The sequence below is a fragment of the Scophthalmus maximus genome, chromosome 8 (genome assembly GCF_022379125.1).
Source record: "Scophthalmus maximus strain ysfricsl-2021 chromosome 8, ASM2237912v1, whole genome shotgun sequence".
NCBI classification, from domain to species: domain Eukaryota; kingdom Metazoa; phylum Chordata; class Actinopteri; order Pleuronectiformes; family Scophthalmidae; genus Scophthalmus; species Scophthalmus maximus.
The window spans coordinates 16624182-16644629 of NC_061522.1; the positions used below are offsets into that span (position 1 = coordinate 16624182).

The following is a 20448-nucleotide window of genomic DNA, read 5'->3' on the forward strand; positions in this document are numbered from 1 at the left end:
ATCCATTTGCCCAATCAGATCAAGCCTAATTGAAGGTGTCAATTAGGTTGTGACAGTAATGTTAGCTAGCCCGGTGGCTGAGGAAGACAGAGGAGCTATATATGCACACTTGAATATTTGTCACGAGTCATCAGTTCATTGCAATATTGAACGATATTATTGCACATTGCATACTTTCCTCATATCATGCAAGCTTACTAATGGTGCATTCTTGGATCATCGTTTCCTGAGTGCTATTTTTCGAGTATGCTCATGTAACTGAATAAGAGTACACAGGGGCAACAGGACTTTTTCAGATCCAGCAGGGGGAAGAAGTAAACCACACGCATACCTCACACTGCGACCAACACCATTTACCCATGTACTGTACCTTTAAATACACCAGACCCTATCACTATGACCAGACAACATTCTAAAAACACACAAAACAAAATCCAAATAATCATTACACTACTCATCTTCCATGATAACATGGGCACTGTTTTATCAGACGACCTTCAGGTATACATCACTTCTCGTCACGTCCCACCACAACGCAAACCCAAATCAAGCTCATTTCATCAATTAAAAACCATGTCTGAGGACAACAAACAACTGACAAAAACACAACAACACACACTCAGCGGTGCCGACACAGCGGTTTAGCTCAGTGAGTCGCATCGAGGACGATCATCGCTGTTTAGTACACAAACTGACCCAGTTAGACACGGGACAACAGCACGGTGCATACCCACATTAACACCAGGACTCAGCAGCCCGCTAGGCTCAGTGCTGCCAACTGTGATTTGTCAATGGGTGTGTGATGTGAAAATGTCACAGTGTGTGTGTGTGTGTGTCTGTGTATGTGTGTGTGTGTCCATAAACAGGAACCAAGGCATGGGTGTGCCTGCTAAAACAGTGGCAGATGATGTGGTAAATGTAGGTGTTTGGTCAGAGAGGCAATAAAGCATGTTTCCTGGACATAGGAGGCCAACAAGAGTTCATATACATTTTGCACATATACAAATAGGCACATTTTCATTTACACTGTAAATCACTGGAATGTGATTAAATGCATATGAAAGAAGAGCTGTGATGATGTACAGTCGGTCAAAAGAAAAGGACTTTTCAACAATTAGGGTTTTGAGATGAGATAGTAAACTTCTTTTCTTGGTCTTAAATTGTAGAAAATGTAATATATTTGTTTTTGGAAATGTCAATGCTTGTCAAACTAAACAAGACCTTTAATCTCAATCATCTTGTGCTCATGGATATTGTGATATTTTTCCACTGTCTTCAGATGTTTTACAGAATCGATCAATTAACCAAGAAAAAACACTTGCAGATGAATTGATGATGAAAATATGTATTCATTGCAACTCCACTGTGTGCCCCTTTAGAAAATGCACAACGCAAACCATCATGATGATTAGACAGAAGGTCAGGGACAGAGTGATGTACAGTATCTTTCAATACAAGGACAAAGCAAAGGGTGCTCCGGGTCAAAGTCACTCAGAGGGAACAAACCACAGCACACCATCAGAGCTGAATGTCACTGTAGTGTGTGTGTGTGTGTGTGTGTGTGTGTGTGTGTGTGTGTGTGTGTGTGTGTGTGTGTGTGTGTGTACATACAGAAGAGTTATGTTTTTAAGTAGGACTTTTATAGCAGTGTAATAAAAGAGCTGGGCAACATGACTCAATAGAGGCGAGGAGAGAAGAGAATTATGTATATAGCTGTGGTGCGCGCACACACACACACACACACACACACACACACACACACACACGCACACGCACACGCACACACGCACACACGCACACACGCACACACACGCACACACGCACACACGCACAGTGGAGCTCTACATCACATTTAGAAATAGTGACAGGGAATCCTGCCCAGATCCCCAAACACCAAGAGGATCAACACTGACAATGAAGGAATCCATAGAATCTCCTCACTTGGCCACACGCAGCCACGGCTATAAATGAACCACACATGATGGATACGCTGTGAGTGAAAATTAATTCGCATTGGCTAATGAACACAAACCCCAATGGTATTTTTCCTTTGCCAGTAAATATGCAAAATGACAGTCTGTTAATTGAGTAGATGAGGTGACCTGGAAGATTTCTAATATAATCTCCATATTAATTCAGACCCCCAGGGCAGTGTTGGGAAGTGCCCCCCCCCATCCTCTGTGATTCACAAACAGTGGCTGCCCACTCACTCATGACTGACAAGCATCCCGGGCAAAGAAAGCAGCACACCAGATCAGTGCCATTCTTTGTTGACAATGGCAGCATTTCATCAGCCATCAACAGCAAGAACCACAATTAACGTTGAAGATTGAATAAGGAATCAAGGCTTTGTGTGTCGACTTATACGATCATAACTACCTGATGCTAAAGAGGCATCATGCTGATTGCTGGGCCAGATCGTTTGTAGTTCATTAACCCAGTGGGTGAATAATGATAATGCACTTTCAGATAAGATAGAACAGATTCGGTATCCTCACTCATGAACCCTCCGGATGATTAAAAGTCCAGTCGTCTGGCCGAGTCCCCATTTTCATGTCAGCGCTGACCTGTCTTGATCTCAAATGTTCAAACCCTATAAAGCAACACTTTAATAAGGTGACGGCCACGGAGATCAAAAGAGCCGCTGTCTGCCTCAAAAGCTCATTTGGCCCAAACTTGGCACCTCTTATTCTCCCATGGTCAGAGGCTGACCCCGTTTCCATGGTTACTCCACTTGAATATCCATGCAAACGCCTTCTCGCTGCATGGGGAAGACCCACTGCTGGCCGGCTATGACGCTCTGCCAGGGACTGCCCGCTCATACACAAACAGAAAAAGGCCTGTGTAAAAATAAACTTATTATGAACTCAGTGCAAACAGACACACATGTACGTATCAACGCACATGCTCATTCAAAGTGATGGCATGTGGACACACACATGGACGGCTGGACGGTCAGCTGTGCTCCATGTGGGGCCCGGATACTTTCAGTAATACATCCACCCACAAGTGTATAATAAGGTTATTCTAACCCCATCCCACTGGGAACTCTGGCTCGGGCAACCAAACAACTCTGGAATCTAAACCCTGAGCCCACACGTGTATCACAAACAGCAGACTGACTGTGTGGATGCACAATAGCATGAAATGACAGACGGTTCAGTTTGTCCGACTCGTTCAGTCAGAGGAATCAGGGCATAAAAGAATAATACACTGAAGTTGCAGATCAGCAGTGCAGCTCAATGGCACTTTGCAAAAGTCTACAACTAAACCAGAGCGACCAGAACTAACCAATCAACCTGGTAAACAGCAACCATGTCGAAATAATCTTGATTTTGTACTTTGTCATGGGTTAAGATTTGGTGAATGTTGGTCCACACTGTTGACCAAAAGCGAGACAGTTTTGACAGTGTTGACCTTTGACAGTCAAAATTAAAGAAGCTGCCAATTAACTACTTTATTATGTGCTGCACTTTAATTTAAACTTCTGTTTTCAGAATAAACCATTTCATAAAACGTGGGTTTTTGGCAGTTAAGAAGAGGAGTAGATGGTACAAATACATTTTTTGAATGAACTCAACATTGCTCCATTGTCGCCCCCGCCATCAATCTAGATACCTGACATCTGCCAATCAGTTAGGAAGCTCGTATGCACAGAGCTATTTCCCCCTAAGCAATAAAACTCTGAATGATGTACAATCCCTTTAAAGAAAATTTTAAGGGATCTCAGTGGGAAGGCGAATGAGAGCATGTCCAACTGTATTGTATGGTTGTGTGATAACAGGTTGAATAAAATCTTTATCCCGTTATGTTTTTCATCTGTTTTCATTGGGTGTGTGACAGACATGTACAGTAACACACAAGCTCAAGCGCTCAGGCATGGAGAATAATCCTGTCCCGCTCAGTGGGTCCTCGGCCGCGTCTGACCAAACCCAGAGCAACTAAATGAATGACAGATGAGGTCAAAGCCCAGAGAGAGACAAGAAAATCCAACATAATAAAATGAAGCCTGGTTGCGCACAAACACACACACGTCCTCCCCCAACAAAGGGAGAAAACATTGGAATCCGAGGCTCAATCAATCTGCGGCGTGCAGGGGGAGTGGAGCCACATGTTTTTGATAAGTCCTCTAGCAGAGCAGGGTGAGGTAATGATGAAGTCATCTCTGTCCTCTGGACAGGTTCAAATTCACGGGGCTGTGTGTGTGTTTTAAATGGATGCAGGCAACACACACATGCTACGCAGTAAAAAGTTAGTGTAAAGAAAACACAGTGACTTCAAGACTAGAAATTAAGAGGAGCTACAAGCGAGTTACCTTTCAAACACCTGTGCTCCTCTTTGATGAAAAGCAACTTTCCTCAAATATTTTTTGCCTTGATATCCCCCGTCTTCCCAGGCAATCAAGTCTTACTATGGACACGCCTCGTCAACGGTCTACGCAGACAGCCCCCCTCAACTGGTCACGGTCAAACTGTTCTGAGACTATCCATCTATTCCCCCACCATGAAGGACACTGTGCTCCCTGTGTCTTGGTATTGGATCTTAATATTTACCGAGCTCAATCAGATAATTATAAGATCATTTTTTATGGGGGGGGGGGGGGGGCGGTCAAGGGAGAACTGCTCAGACACAGAGACTTCTGCAGATGTGTTGAAAGAACAGATTCATCTCTGCTCAGCCCTGACTAAATGTTAAGCTGTGAGCCATGTAAAGGTCAAAACTATAAGCCTATTACAAATGCAATATGGCCATGGTGCATATTACGTTCAGATTGGCTGGCTGCATGGTTCTGATGTACATTTCTGTTCTAAATACATACAAATATCGAAGTAACAAACAATACCACAGCGTATTTTTGAGACACAAATATATTCTTCAGCAAGTTGACATCTGGGGACTTTGGTACGCCCCCTCAACTAAGCCCATGGACAGGGCAACTGAACTGCACGACGTTAATGTCAGCACTGATTGGCAGAGTTGAAGGAAGCAAAGTGTGCTCAGGGATGTGGATCTGAAGAGGAAAATAATGCCATTGATGGAGGAAATGGAGATAATCTTCTTTTATTTTTAAGCTTGAGAAATAGTTAAAGCTACAGTGTGTAATATTTAGAAGAACTTATTCACAGAAATGTAATATATTGTCCATAACTATGTGTTCATACATGTATATGCACCTGCAACAAAGAACCAATGTTTTTTTGAAGTGTCCCTGTCGGGTGCTCAGTTGGTTGCAGTTTGCAACTTTACCACCAGATGTCGCCAGAAAAAAATACACACTGGGGCTTTAAAATCAGTAAGAATACCGAGGTAACAAGAGCCACACACTTCTCCAGCTTGCCTCCTTAGATTCATGAGAATCTGCAATATTCTCGAAGACCTTACAAAACACTTGGAGCAAAACAAAAAAAAAGGAAGATTGGGGTCATCAAAAGCAAAAAATCTAATTTGGAGTATTTTTGTATGTATCCATTTATTTCAGCATTGTCTCTGAGTAAATAGCTCACATTATAGAGATTCCCTGAGGGATTGTGCATTAGGGCCCCTACTCCCTGAGTGAATCAGAGAATGAGGAAAATACAGTTTTGGATTTCAGGTCCATATGGTGACCATTCACTGTTTTTCAAAGAGCTCTGCAGAACAAAATAGAGGAGGGGGGAAAAGAAACAAATGAAAAATAAATTACAGGCTTTTTGGAGACAATTAACATATTTGTCTGGGCCCTTTTTAAGTTCAGACCTCCAAGCTTTGGTGTGGAAATGGATATCCTGAGAGAATCATTACAGGTTGTGAACTGTCTCAGAGCCAGAGGTGCAGAAGAGGTGCTCACAGGTTGCCAGATTTTTAATCTGCAGAGATTAATGCAGCTGTTGACCAGTTACTGTTCCTGCTTTCATAAGTACGATTCACTAAACCAAAAAACAAAACACGTGTAATGGTTATCACAAGATAAAGGAGTCATCCAGCAGAAAGGATAAAGAGGCATTCCCACAAGCTTTCCTCTTGTATTATATATTGATGAATAATAAACCCAATGATAATAATATAAATCACTGCTTGCTACATATTTTTATGTTGACATCTATAACCTGCGCTCAGCTTACACCGACAACTAGAAGTGAAAGGCTTCCACATGGAAGGCTTGGGACTAGTTCTTGATTCATGAATAATTGAAAAGAATTCTACAAAATACAAATAATTAAGATTACTTATGCATAGTTAGTGTTATGGGTTTGACATGGAAAAAATGATCTGCATCCAAACCTGAATCTGTACATTTCCAGGTTACAGGAGAAACCTCAAACTGACACTAAACATAATGTCAAATGTACCATCATGGTGACACTGCTTTTCCCCCTTTGGCTCAACACTAGTAGTGGCAATATCACACAATATACCAAGTCAGACAGTCTAACTTATCAAAACATTGTCTAGAAACGTGGCACTGAGTTCAGCTGCAGGACCTGCTGCTGTAGTGTAACTGACCCTGACCTTTGACCCCCCTGCCATAGAAAGAGAACTGCAAAGCCGTGCACACATGATGGAGATGTAAAGGAGATATACATACAAGAATATGGCAAATATAAATGTGCCGCTGCAGCCAACAAAAGCGACAGTATTCTGTGTTATGCTCCAGATGACTGACAGGAGAAAAACATGACTTGCTGTTGTTTGGATGTGCAAAGTCACTCCAAACAACGGGGCTGCATATTCTCACAGGCTGCTGCGCACAATGTTGCGCAGTTATTACAGTCGGAGCATGTGTGATCACGTGGTCTCGTTAAATTAACCATGATTTCCAGTGAAACCACAGAGATCACAGCTTCTAACCAACAGACAGGCGACGCTGTGCAGCGATCACGATGCAACACGCAGATGAGACGGACTATATCTGAAGACGATCGCGCACATACCTGGTGTGAGGAGGTCAGCGGTTAGGTGCGGACGCACAGGTGTCCCCGGACCTTCTCTCTCCGCCCGTTTAAAATTCACTCCGTTTCCGGTCAGGCGCGATGCGTCCGGGTCACTTTCACTGATGTCCAGACGGCACGATGGCGCCCACTCGCTCGCCGCGGCCCGGGCCAGCAGCGCACATGCCGTGGAGATCTACTAAAGCCGGCAAGAGCGGAAGCACCGGCTCACTATTTGGCAGGAAATGGGGTCCCGCTCGCTGTGATCGGAGGCTCGCTTTGTCGCAATTCCCTTGCCTCCAACTGAGCGCACGTGACTCGGGGCAGGCTGTAGGTTGGTGTGTGAATTATTTATGTTTGTCCTAAATCTGACAGAAGGAGTAAATATGATCCACCCGAGCTCTGGTTCACCACGCCTTGTTTGGATGTGATTCAGCTTTTTGCATCCAAACCAATGACATGTTGCCCGTATGTAGAATAAAATATTTCTGGACACTTTAATTGACACTTTAATAAGAACTTAATTCTTCATATAATTCACAGGACAGTGCAAATATATCAAAAAGATGACTGCCTTACACATCTCAGCAGGCCACCATTTAATATGCTGTTTTGTAGTGGAAGCTATGGGTTGTTTATGTCTATTAGCTGTTATTGTCATGTCAAATGTATATTTGTGCAAAGACAGAATTAGCTGAGGCTTAGTCCAAGTGTAGCATGTACAGAAATGTCAACAATGACTTGTGCATAAGTGCTGCTCTGCCTCCACCTGGTGGCTTGTGTATCATGAGAATGCAGATGCAGGGCCACTACACTGTAGGCATGAATCCTAATTACGTTTTGCCAATCTATTTAGTTCTTCTTTGTTGAATTTTTTCATTATGGTAATGTCATGATTCTTGTGTCTTAACTGGGACTGTGTAAATATGTGTGTGTGTATAAGGGTTTAACATAGATGAACTATGGACTTGAAAAAAACTGAGGAAAATGGGGGTAAAAACTAGAGTCTTTGACTGAAAACATTTTCTGTAAAATCAAATCAGACAAAAAATAACTTGCATTTCCATGCATTATTAATACAGAGTTGCAGGAAGTAGTGCTATGTTGCTATCAGAATATTGATGAAAAGGCAAGTCACGCAGGAAGGGCTTCATCCTACAGCAAGATAATGAGCCAAAAAAAGAAAACAGGTCCAGACGGTGGCTTCACATGATGGAAGACCAGCATAGACTTAAACCCCATAGAGCTGGTTTTGGATGAACTAAACAGAAGATTGAAAACAAACAAACTACAAGTGCAATTGTGGGAACTTGGGCAACAGAACAAACAGGGACAACAAAAGTAACTCAACTAAAACCTAGCCACAAGGACAACTACAGAACACAATCCAAAAAAGCAAACGTAGCAACAAAATAGTCCAAAACCAAAACACTTAACATTTCCATTGTTCACGGGGGGCAGAATCATTACAAATTGTGAGACACTCAAGCTTTCAAAGGATCACCCGATGTAATGCTGTGGAGGAGATCTCATTGAGAAAACTGTCTACTACCAATGTCTCTGCTCTGTGTCTACTTGTCCAAGTCTTTTGCAGTCACCGCGTAATTTCTGCATGTGTGTGTGTGTGTGTGTGTGTGTGTGTGTGTGTGTGTGTTCATGTGTGAACGGTAAACCTGTGTGCACAGAGACATGGTCACATCATGATTCCAGTTCCTGCTGCAATCAGTGGTCTAAACAAGCCAAGTGAAGGACCTGACCCACTTCACCGGTCCTCCAGTATGAGTAAATAGCTGCGTGGCCAACCCCACACAGCTCACAATGATGGGCCATCGGGATGCTATTCTTGGAATAAGTTACTATTTTTATTCCTTTTTGTTTCCCTCAACACTGTCACAAGGACAAATGAGGGGTATGAGAAGAAACAGGATGAGGCAGAAATAGGGGTCTAAAAGGGGAAAGAGAAGAATGGATCTTGTAACCATAATCATTTTCACAGAGCCACAGCATCCAGCCGGAAAAAAACCCAACATGAAACTGTGAGGCTATAAGTTCAATGCTGTGCACTTTATTTCTCTTCATTCCCACCAAAGACGCCCATATATACATGTAACAAGATCATTGGGTCCTCTTTTCTTGTTTTGATTTTTCAATAGGTTTATTTATTTTAAATATTTCACATTATGTATAATATTTTCGTTGAGTTGAAGCATTCAAAGCACTGGAGCAATTCATTTAAAAAAATGTAGGTGCAAGGACTTCATCTTCAGTTGTAGTTATATTATACTGAACAGGTTGGAGTATTAATGTGTAATCTTATCTAAGTATGAAGACAAAAAAATGAGGCGGAATCAGTTCCCTTTCAACTCGACCAACTGAGAATGTTTACTTTTATCTTAATGCACCAAACAGTATTCAATGAAAGTGCTTTATCAAAAGGTTGATATATTGGTCTATTTAATATGGGTCATATGTGCTCTGTAAACACCCAGTAAACGTTTTGTTTGCATGTTGATCTTATTGAGTCCAACAGAATACATTAACACTAAATCCTCCCCAGTGGCAGGCCACCTTCACTCATCTTGGCAGCCCTTCCTTCTTTCATACATGGGCAGACTTGCCCTGTTGACCAATCACAGGCCAACACAGACAGACTGCAACTGAAAAACTGTAGCACAGGGAGGCAGCACACATTTGAAAACCGCACATAACACGTTGGAGGACACACACACACACACACACACACAATCATTTTGCTGTCATTGAACTTCTCATTGAAACTCTGTTCTGTAACTGGGCTGCTCTTTCCCCTTACCTACGCCACCAGTCAGGATTTACACGACTGCAGTGATGTTCTGTTTCTAATTGCACCTTTTCTTTGCTGTTTTTTTTTACACACATCTGCAACATGTACCCTCTGGCAGCTGCCCTGTTCTTTTTTTTACTTGGTGAGTATTTTGCGACTTTTTACCTTGCTAAAAATGCCACATGGATTTCAAGGATAATTTATGTATAATGATTTAATCCATGTGCCACCGACAGACAGCGTACAGCGGCTCATTTGACTGATCAGTTTTTGCTCTGTTTAAGATTGTTTTTGTTAGTTAAAGGAAAACCCGTGGACCCTGACCAATCAGACTTTCTCTTTTTTGAATGTGTTTAACTTGTTTTGAGACAGATTGTGCAGTAGTTACAGCAGCAGGTCAGTGTTGTTGATGTGAGCTTAGTGGGTTGCATTGCCCTCTGAAAATCCCACTGTGTCGTGAAAAGGCTTAAAACTATCTAAAAGGTTAAATTAGAAATGTGATTTCTAGGGTGTTTACTAACTGAATCTGCAGTAAATAGAGAGGATGCTCAGTTTGGTGATTTGTATGTGGTAATGGACAATAACCAACCATTTTACTTGTACACCATTTTTGACATTCTGCATTTGTCATTCCCTCGATTAAATGTCATGGGAAGTGAAACTCAGCATTTGCATCTTGTACAGAGATCTTACCAGAGGGGTTCATCACACACAAGGTCACATCACAAGGCGGTATTCAAGAGACAAGCATTACCCAGCTGGAAGGATCTGTAACCGGATTTTCTATTCCATGTCTGTTTGTATGAAAGTTAAGACCTGAATCTAACCTGCTGCATGGCAGGTTGACTTGTCCCTCGGAGTAGTTTTAAGTTTTTAAAGCTCCTACTCTCAATGATTAGGCTTGATCTATGTTACAAACTTCTTACCACCAAACAGAAAAAAAATATGTTAACCCCAAGATGATTTTACTGCACTGGCCGGCCAGCGAACCCGCAGCCTTCGGTATGGGAGACTGACGTGCTAACCACAAGGTCAAAACCCCTGAGTAGTAGCGTCATTCGCTGGCACGTCTTTAATGTGTCAGGCAGTGATGTTTACAAACTACACAGGCAGTGTTTGTTTAGTTTTTTTCAATTTACAGAGCCAGGGCTGAGCTGAAAAAAAGTGCCTTGCTTTTTAAAAGCATTAAAATTGCTTACTGCCCCTTTAAGGGCTCCTTATCTCATGGTAAGGATATAAAATAAATTTGATTGAAATTTTTGCCAAAATTTGAATCTTGGCGAAGCCGTCAAAGAGGGTTTTGTAGAGGAAGTTTGGGGAAAAAACTACATGTTTGTTTACCACAGGAATCTCACAACAGCAGAAACATTCAAAGAATTTCAAAAAGTGCAGTTTGTCCGTGTTCGTGAACAAGGTTATATTTGCCAGATTATACCTAAATCACTGAGGCTTTACCATTCACATTGGACAAATCCTGTACTTTTAAGCACAATACAAAAATGGATTTTTATGTATGGAACAGAATTCAAATTGCAATAAAAATTAAGCAGTACAGATCAATTTAGACCTGTGCTGTACTCACATTGTGAAAGTACCATTCCCACTATTAATTCTGATTTCAGAAGCCAGAAGCATTTTGCTTAATTAATGCTTGCTTGCCCTATTAGGGTCATGCAAGCATTAATAATTAACCATGGCATACCATGGCAAACAGCCAGTTAATTGTATGTTGAAACAAGTTTACCAACCGTGTTGGCTTCAGTAACTCACACTCTTAAAGTGGTTTTCAAAACTTAATTAAAATTATTCTATGACACTCTTCTCCCTATAGTGTGTGTGTGTGTGTGTGTGTGTGTGTGTGTGTGTGTGTGTGTGTGCTTGTTTCCTTAAGAGCAAAAACACAGGACAGCCCAAAATAAATTTTACATTCATGTTGAATGAAGTAATCTACACCCACTGCTGATGCAGGACAAGCATAACTGTGTGAAATTCAAATAGTGTGTCAAATAATAAATGATGAAGCCTCCATCACAAACACACTAAGAATGGACCTTTGCAGTGAAGTACGCTGGAGTTGCGTCTTTTGAATCCATGATTAAAATATTTCCCTAAACTTCAGCAACTAATAACATCAACCATATTGTAATGTGGACATCTATTATCAGCACTTTATCTTTACATTGGCAAATGAAGATTCAGAAAATGAAATTCTGGGAGTTACAGGATCATCATTATCAACTAAGTTCAGGTAAATTTGATTAACAAGTATTACCTCCTCCTTGTCTTGTTTTTCAGATTCCATTTCCTGCATTCAGTTTCAGGCACCTCTGAACATGGGAGGAGTCACAGGGCAGGTGCAGTTTGACTCCACCTTCCAGACGGCCACTGTCACAGTGTCTGGTGCTGGATCCTGTGGTCCAATCAACTTTTCCCTTAGTGTTTTCCCTGTCATGTATGGCCATTTTGCTCAACCTTGTTTGGAGTCAAATATCGGCTCCAGCATTTTTACCTTCACAGCTGATTCTGTCTCAAACTCCACCGTTAATGTGTCAAGTCTTTTTGAACAAAGTCCAAATCTGGACGACCTCTCATTGACTTTACAGACATGTAACGGCACTAAAGTATGCACGGTTGTAAGTCAAGGACAAACATTTTTGACTCGTCAGGCCAGATTCACCGGACCTATTGCCGGTAATGTTTACATCCGCCTCAACAAAGGAGAGACCAACCCCAGGCTTCTTGCAGACCTTGTTACAATTGGTCAGGTCAATGCCTCACAAACCAATATCACTCTCTTAGGATCTACAAGCACCGCTGCAAGCTGTGATGTTCTACTTGGAAGCTTAGATGCCTCAACTTTGACCAATTTGGGTGTGGTGAAGGTCGGAACCCCTTTGCAACCAGAAAAGACCCGTCTAGACAAGACTGGCCTCAGCAACAGCCCTGGCTTTCTTCTCTTCCACATGGGGTCAAGTTACAAGTGTGCTCAGGTTTACAATGTGCCAGGGAAACAGGTGACTGCTGTTGTGAATATGAGAGGGATCAAAGGATACTTGAGCTTCCGTCAGGCTTCCTGTTTTGATGTGACAGAGTTGAGGGTGAACCTGACTAACTTACAGAACAAAGTTGGCCCTTACCATGTGCACCTTTTTCCTCTCCCTTCGGTCAGGTCTCCTCCACCAAGCCAGTGTTCAAATGATAATGTGGGTGGCCACTGGAACCCATTTGAAATCAACACTAAAGACCCAACATACCCAAAAGTTCCTGGTTCAACACACGATAAGTATGAGACTGGTGATCTAAGCGCCAAACATATGTCCCTTGCAGGTAAAAACAAAGTTGATATGGTGTTCGTCGACTTCAACCTCCCTCTGTTTGGACAGAATAGTATTGTAGGTCGCTCAGTAGTAATTCACCAAACAAATGGTGCCCGGTATGTTTGCGCCAGCATCAGCTATCCTGGCGAAGTGATCGTTGCCAGAGCCAGATTTCAGAGCCCTGTTATTGGTGAGATCTGGTTCACCCAACTGGAGAACAACCCTCTGTCTGATGTATCCATTTTCATGGATCTGTCGTATGGAAATCCAACAGTGACACCAAGCAGACACCACATGTGGCATGTTCACACCTACCCTATTAGCTCAGAGAGGGATGATGATGGAAGATGCTGCAGCTCAACAAATGGACACTGGAACCCCTTTAACATCAACACAGGGGACAGCAGCTATGCCCTCCACTGTACCCCATCCAGTCCCTTATCTTGTGAGGTGGCAGATCTCTCCAGCAAACACAGCCCCATCAACCTCAGCCCGGGAGTAGGCGGAGTGGAGTCAAAAAACTTCTTCACTGATGTGACTTCCTGGTTGCCTGGGTCTGGTGTTATTGGTCGTTCTGTGGTCATCCATCAAGCGGAAGGAGGAGGACCAAGGATTGCTTGTGCCAATATTACAAAGGTGCGGATCCAAAAAGCTAGCTTGGGTAACTGGTTTGGCCCTGGAATGTCCAGTGGCCAAATACGGTTCTCCCAAGCTATCCCACAAGGCCCAACAACTATAAATGTATCCCTAATGAACCTGAACTTCTTCGCTGGGGGATACCATGTTCACATACTCCCAATCAAACCTGGCAGTGTAGAGCCCTGCTCCGATGCAAACATCATGGGCCACTTCAACCCATTAGCCTGGAACGTATCAAACTCTCCGAAACCGGGAACTGGTACTGTGGATCAGTATGAGGATGGAGACATCAGTGGGAAGTTTGGGATGCTAAATGGCCTCAGCCAGTCTGAGGCAATATACATGGACCCTGATATGCAATTAACTGGACCCAACAGCATAGTGGGAAGGTCACTGGTGGTTCACTATGCCAATGGATCAAGGTGAGAACGTGTTTGTGATTATTAGAGAGACAAAAAACAAAGTAAAAAAGAGAAGAAGGTTAAAAAAATAGGTGGGGAAGCATTTTACATATAAGATGACATAGAATTTAAGATTAAATGGAAACAGAAACTATAGAAAATGGCATCAATTGTAGCCGATATTCAAGCTTCAACACTGTCAGGGATCCTCTGGCACAGTAGCAGACTAGGCCAGTCTGTTGAGGACAATTACAGGTATAGGATGTCACAGACATTGAGCCACATCCGCCTCATGTTAGATAATCTCCCTATTCATAAAGAATGACTCAACAAAATATTGTGAAGTAGAAAATCCTCAAGTTTAACCCTGCATGATTTGGGGTATGTTTTCCTGATTTTGTTTGTGTTTTTGTGTCTTTCTGTGCATGTGTGTGCATGCATCTATGCTTCCTCTGCAGAATGAGGTGTGCTGACATCTCATCTGAAAGAGATACAGAAGGACAATGGACTATTGCCAAGGCTGTTTTCAACAGTAAAGTGACTGGGACAGTTCAACTGGTAAGAACAAAGTCCTTTGTCCACTAATTGCAATGTATACATTTACAATAAATGAATGCACATAATTACACTACATTCTATATACACAATTTATGCCGCATTTGTATTTTTTGATAATTTTTCTATTTTTTCCCAGCACACAATTTGTTCAGTTCAGTTCTCTATTATCCTGTGACTGATAAACACCAGTGAAACAAAATAAGTTATATACAAACACGAAATATTTAAAATGTAAAGTGTAATTGATAAAGGTTTATGCCACTGATTTAGCACTCCATTCATTTGCAAGGACATTAAACAGATTTCACTCTGCTATCCCACAAAGCCATCAGAAGGTTCATGCAAGTTTGTTAAAATATGCAGTAGGCTACTACCCACCAACACCTGTAAATGGAGTCTGGTGTGTAAAATAAATGCAGTTTGCCATTAAGACAGAAAACAGATTGCATTTATCTGTGGGTGATTAACACCAACAATTAAGGTGATCATAACACTTGCTGCCCAGCTTTTATTTCACAAGTTCAGACGGCTGAACTTCAACACATATTTTGTAGAAGGGAAAAAAATAATGTAGCCACTTTGCTGCTTTAGCTTTTGAGGGGAGTACAGCTGCATTTCTGACTCTGCCTACTAGGCGTGTTGTCCCCTGACTCTTCAGAGACTTTGTGAACAGGTGGTAAGTGTTCACATTCCATTGATGTGTGTGTATTTGTGTATGGCCAGGAGTGGCATTGGATATTGGCCATAAGGTGGCAGTGATACATTGTCATCCGGCATTGAAAATGGCCCTGATATGACATTAAGTCATTTAACATATCACCCTCCATTAGAAAGTCATCATTTCTCTCTAATTGACGACAGTGTATTCCTGAAATCACGCAAATTGATATTGAAAGACCGTTAAATCATCAGTTCAACTTCAAGTGAAAAATCAAGCAGCCCAGCCTGTCACAGGAAGCAGAGTTACAAGATCTCACAGAAAAAATACACACGGTTTTCCTTCCTTGCTAACTTACTAGGAGACAAGCTGCCAGAAAAACATGGCAGAGTATTTCCTTTGTACTGGACACACAGTGAATATATTATGCCCGTGCAACAGGGAGCTATGGTTAGCAGGCGAGAGATCATTAGTTTACTCTTTCATCTGCTATGGCTAGCGAAACGTCCAGGACCCCTGAACTTGGAGGCTCACCAAGGGAACAGCTGTCTCTGTCAGCTGCCCTCTAGAGGCCCCATACTGGGCTCTGCACCACATCTATGGATAAGAGCTCACCATATCTCCGAGAAAAAGGCAATAGTTTGAGGGGAAAAATTTGAGCGTTTGGAATGATTGTATTACTTAAATTGTAACCTACTAATTTTGCTCAATCAGTTTAAGCAGAGAGTCGATAAGTGAGTGTGAGAATGCTGGGCGTACGCAACATTCACCAATTCCCACTGATGTCCATTTTTAATGCCTGTATTTCAGCAAAAACAGGTGCCCAGCTCTGTCTGAGATATTAAATATGAGAAGATGACAGTCCACTTTCAGTTGAGTCCTTCTGATTGTCCACTAATATTGGTCCATTGTGTTTTTTTTGTCACTCCCAGCGCCAGCAGATGTTTCTTGATGGGAGTAGCAGTGATATCATACTGGAGGTGACCCTTCAATCATCAACAAGACAAGAGGCAAGTCCAGAGTCATATATTGCACACATGCACCAATGTAAGTTAAAAAAAATCCAAGTGAAAGATAAATCCAAATCAAATACATTTTCAACAATTAACTGTAGAACTACGCTCCCATGTTGCACCACCAGTCTTAAACAATTTAAAATAGAACAGCTTGGAGAGGAGATAGGTGAGACACTGAAGCCGCATCCAGGGAGACTGGTAAAATAGGCAATAACATGGAAAGTGATCACGAAGAGAGCAGTAATTTCCAGTGCCAGGTGAAATTAATCCAGCACCAAAGCCGCAGCCACGTTGACGCCATTGTCTGAGAGGGAGGAAAAACTCGCACTACAAAACTATCCTCACTGACATTGCCAGGGTTGATCCCTAACCCTATTCATTGTTGTCTGGCAATTTCATTAACTTGTCTTTGACAATAGAAGGATTTAGATTATAAATGTGTGTTAGAAGTCCATTACTGTGTATGCATTAAAAAAGCAGTGCTTATTTTAACACCGTACCCCTTCCTGCAGACAAGTGAAGCATCCTTGTTTATCACAAACAGCCGTACGGGCAGCCAGTGCAACGATGTGGGGGACACGTACAATCCCTTCAACATGACATCAGCGGTGAGTACATACTCACGTCTGCACCTCCTTACTCCCTCATTCTGAAAGTTGATTGTTGTTGCAGGCAGACGATAGTACTTCAAATGAAGCAGTGTAGATCTAAATCTGTGTTCTCGTTTCTTGCTTCTAACTATTGTGGACATTTTAGGGGATTTTTAGTTTCATGTTGTGAGAATGTATGCAGACTTGATCATAAGCAACATTTTCTACAAGCAAGGCGCTACAAACAGCTCCTTATTTACAGAAAATCTGCATTACATCACTGGCTGTATGTGAAGACACATTAGCAAATTCACCATTAAAGCAAATTGCATTATTACAAAAAAGGTTTTGTCTTTTAATTGAAATATTTAATGCATTAAGAAGTTCAAAGGAAATTCATATTTGTGGCAAATAAACAATCAGTTGTAAGTCCTTATATCCATATGTAATGTAGAACAACATTTAAAGCAGTGCAGAGAGGTAAGTGCATTACTTGCATTACCAGTCACTATAACTTCTTCATTTGTGCTGAATGTGAGATTCGCTTCCTTCTTTCTCTTCCCCCCTCAGGACTCCAGATGTTCATTAGCAAACCCTCTGAGCTGCATGGTGGGGGAGATATCTGCTCGGCAAGGCCCCGTCAGGCTGACCGGGAGTCAGCTCTACACTGACAGGATCATCCAGCTCTCCGGAGACCACACAGGTACCACACACTGATAGAGTTGAGTTATAGTTAGATGATAATGAATGTGTGTATTTAGCAGTGGTAAAAGTTCCTTCTAGAAAATGCAAATTCAGGATTTGTTTTTATTTTAGTGGTCCACAGATCTCTAGTGCTGAAGAGCAGAGACAGCATCATCGCATGCACCGACATTCTCCCAGAATCCCCTGCAGCAGAGCAGACCTTTCCCAATGTGGCTGACTTCAGCCGGTGAGTGTAATAAAATAAAGCAACTTTTTCCTCATGACAATGTAACTGTTGATATGCATTGCATTGTTCATTAACTACTTTGAAGTTACTATGAAATCAAACTAAATCAAACTTAAAAATAGTATTCATATCTGCTTTCAAATATGCTGATCAAATACTTTTTGTAACTGGATTCCAACTTGGTTGGTGTCCTAGGATAAGATTCATCAACTGATGATTGAACACTAACTGTTCACAGCCAAACCAGAATTATAGTTAATAGTTTAGCCATTCATTTTTAAGACTAAAACATGACTCATGATGTATTAGTAATCCATGGTATGATGCACTTTGTACCTTTGGCACAGTGTCGTGAAGAAATCGTTTTGAGTTTAGTTTTATTAATTGTATTATGTGAATACAAAGCTGATGTATTATTTCTCTTTGCACAGATATGACTTCCGCAGGAAAGTTGCAAATGCCCTGCAGTTGGAAATAGCGAGAGTCACTATCCTGCCCTGGTCTCCCATCTCTGCAGCCGGAGGACGGTGCCAGCAAGTCAACTTCATGGTTTCTGGTAAGGCAGGACCCCCCATATAAAGGGTGTCCCCCTATCATTATACCAGGGTGTCTACTTTGCCATAATATATTATTATCTTTTTACACAACGGAGCTCTTGCAGCAATTGAAATGAATAGGTTTCATTCACTGTGGTTAAGTGACCTATATACAACATGTAAGTCTACAAATACATCGGAAGAATCAGGCCTCTAGGAGCTATCATTGCAAAGTGGCGTGTCGAGACTGGCTGTGTTCATCGGGACAGTGAACAATTATGTGCATAGAAAATCTTTAGAAAACCTGAAAAATTGCTCAGTAACCTGATGCTGGATTTGAGTGTCATTTTCTGTCCCTTCCTGTATCCCAGCACGAACAGAGAAGTATCTGTACAGAGGTTTCACACAGTATAACACAGGACAGGCATTTATAATAATAATAATAATAATACATGGGATTTCTATAGCGCTCTTCTAGCAACTCAAAGTGCTCATTTATGCCCTCAGAAGTCTCCCACAAGGTGAAGACTTTACTCACGTGATAGTTCCTGAGGCCTCCATTACTGTGACTTGTGTGTGACAGTAATGCAGCAGAAAAATGCACACACAAGAGTCTTATACAACAAGAATATAGAATTGCTGGTGTATCGTCATCTGACTTTAGGGTGAAAAAGCAAATTCATAACTGCATTTAGACTCAGCTACAGTTATTATCAAGTATGAGAAATCTGTACTTGTGTCTTGGACTGCCTTACTGTAATTGTGCATTTTTATGTCTTAAAGGGGATGTCAGCACAGAACTTCTGCAGTCTGTCAAAACCAGTGAGAAGATGGGCATTTACAAAGAATCTGATTCATGTGCAAGTAAGTGTGCTCCATACTGAAATCATTCTGAGGATGAAAAAGTGTTAATCTATATGGAGAAAAACAGAGCACAACATCCAACCATCCTATGCAAATCTGATTTGCAAGATATTCCATGTCTACCTAGATAGCATCTACAATCTACTCCAGATTAGTTTCAGATTTGTAAAAAAATAAATAATGGTACAGGATTGAACTGCAGTGAATTTAAGGATAAAAATAAAATATAACACACTCTTACATAATTTGTGCCACCAAAATACAAAATCCAACTAAAACATTCATTGCATACCCAATGTGTTTTGCCCATATTATATTATCCATGTTCAATTATATCTAAACAAAGCATCTAGTCTACAGCCTCTTAGTGGCTTTTGCTTTTTAATGAAAGTGTTTTTGAAATAAATAGCGTCAGTATAGATGGTTATGCTTTAACTTTTAATGAGACAACATCAAACTACAAATTTAACATTCAATGAGTCATGGCCTTTTTTCATTCCTGGCTTGAATCACCTGTGGACACCTTTCCTTTGATTCCCTTAGGAAGTGCAGTTGTGCCACTGGTGCCAGGAAGTTTTCTTCTCGGCTTGATGTTTGCTGCCGGGTGCCTGCTTCCATCTACAGCTTATTTATAGCTCAGAGATTCAGCTGTGTCATGCACCATCAGCGGGGAATTGTGAATATGTTAATTAAGTGTAGCCCATCAGGTGGTGTTATGGTCAACTTTTTTAAATATCACATAAACAACAACAATGTCTCTTTGTACAACTATTGTTATCCAATAAAGATCTTGCCATTTTATCTTTATTTTGCAATAACCATTTAAGGCAATGGCTTGTTCATTAATTGTCCACTATAACCTTTATAGACATATTTTATTAATTTGGGCTGGGTGTTAATACGGTACATTTTAAGATGCTCAGACTTTTTTTCTGTATGTATGCACTATTCATAAATCAGTAAGTTGTAAATATATGTAAAATTCTCAATAAAACATGATAATGTTTGTATGCCTTGTGCCAACAATCACTGTACTTTTTGAAGTGCTTAAAATCTGTAAACATCACGTGATTAAATGTGTCTACACGGTTATACAGTGCTCCAGCTTTGCAATGCATTTCAAGAGTGTCATTCATATGAAGCTTTCGTACCTATAATGTGACATTATTTAAAAAGGGTTTGTGACTTTTATGAATGCTTCCTTTGAGCCTTTACATTTTGTACCAC

The 20448-nt window shown here is 41.3% G+C and overlaps 2 protein-coding genes across 3 annotated transcripts in view; one reads left to right on the forward strand and one right to left on the reverse strand.

Moving 5' to 3' along the window:
- Positions 1-7124, reverse strand: part of add3a (adducin 3 (gamma) a) — a 94838-nt gene extending 87714 nt beyond the window's left edge. For both annotated transcript variants that reach the window (XM_047334168.1, XM_047334165.1), the window contains exon 1: positions 6912-7124. The gene's annotated coding sequence lies outside the window, so the exon portion shown is untranslated. The remainder of the gene's footprint in view (positions 1-6911) is intronic.
- A 2477-nt stretch (positions 7125-9601) lies between these two features.
- On the forward strand, positions 9602-20313 carry cusr (Copper-only SOD repeat protein). The gene is made up of 10 exons (XM_035638020.2): positions 9602-9853; positions 12007-14089; positions 14527-14626; positions 16217-16294; positions 16813-16908; positions 17461-17593; positions 17707-17821; positions 18253-18377; positions 19141-19221; positions 19765-20313. Exons 1-10 carry the CDS (start codon positions 9814-9816, stop codon positions 19854-19856), a joined length of 2943 nt encoding a protein of 980 aa, XP_035493913.1. The 5' UTR covers positions 9602-9813; the 3' UTR covers positions 19857-20313.
- Positions 20314-20448: the final 135 nt, after the last annotated feature.

Excerpts from the sequence above, each read along its gene's own strand:
- cusr (XM_035638020.2), top strand. The coding sequence starts at position 9,814 with ATGTACCCTCTGGCAGCTGCCCTGTTCTTTTTTTTACTTG. Across the intron at positions 9,854-12,006 it reads CCTGTTCTTTTTTTTACTTG|ATTCCATTTCCTGCATTCAG; the intron begins GTGAGTATTTTG and ends CTTGTTTTTCAG. Across the intron at positions 17,594-17,706 it reads GCTCTCCGGAGACCACACAG|TGGTCCACAGATCTCTAGTG; the intron begins GTACCACACACT and ends TTTTTATTTTAG.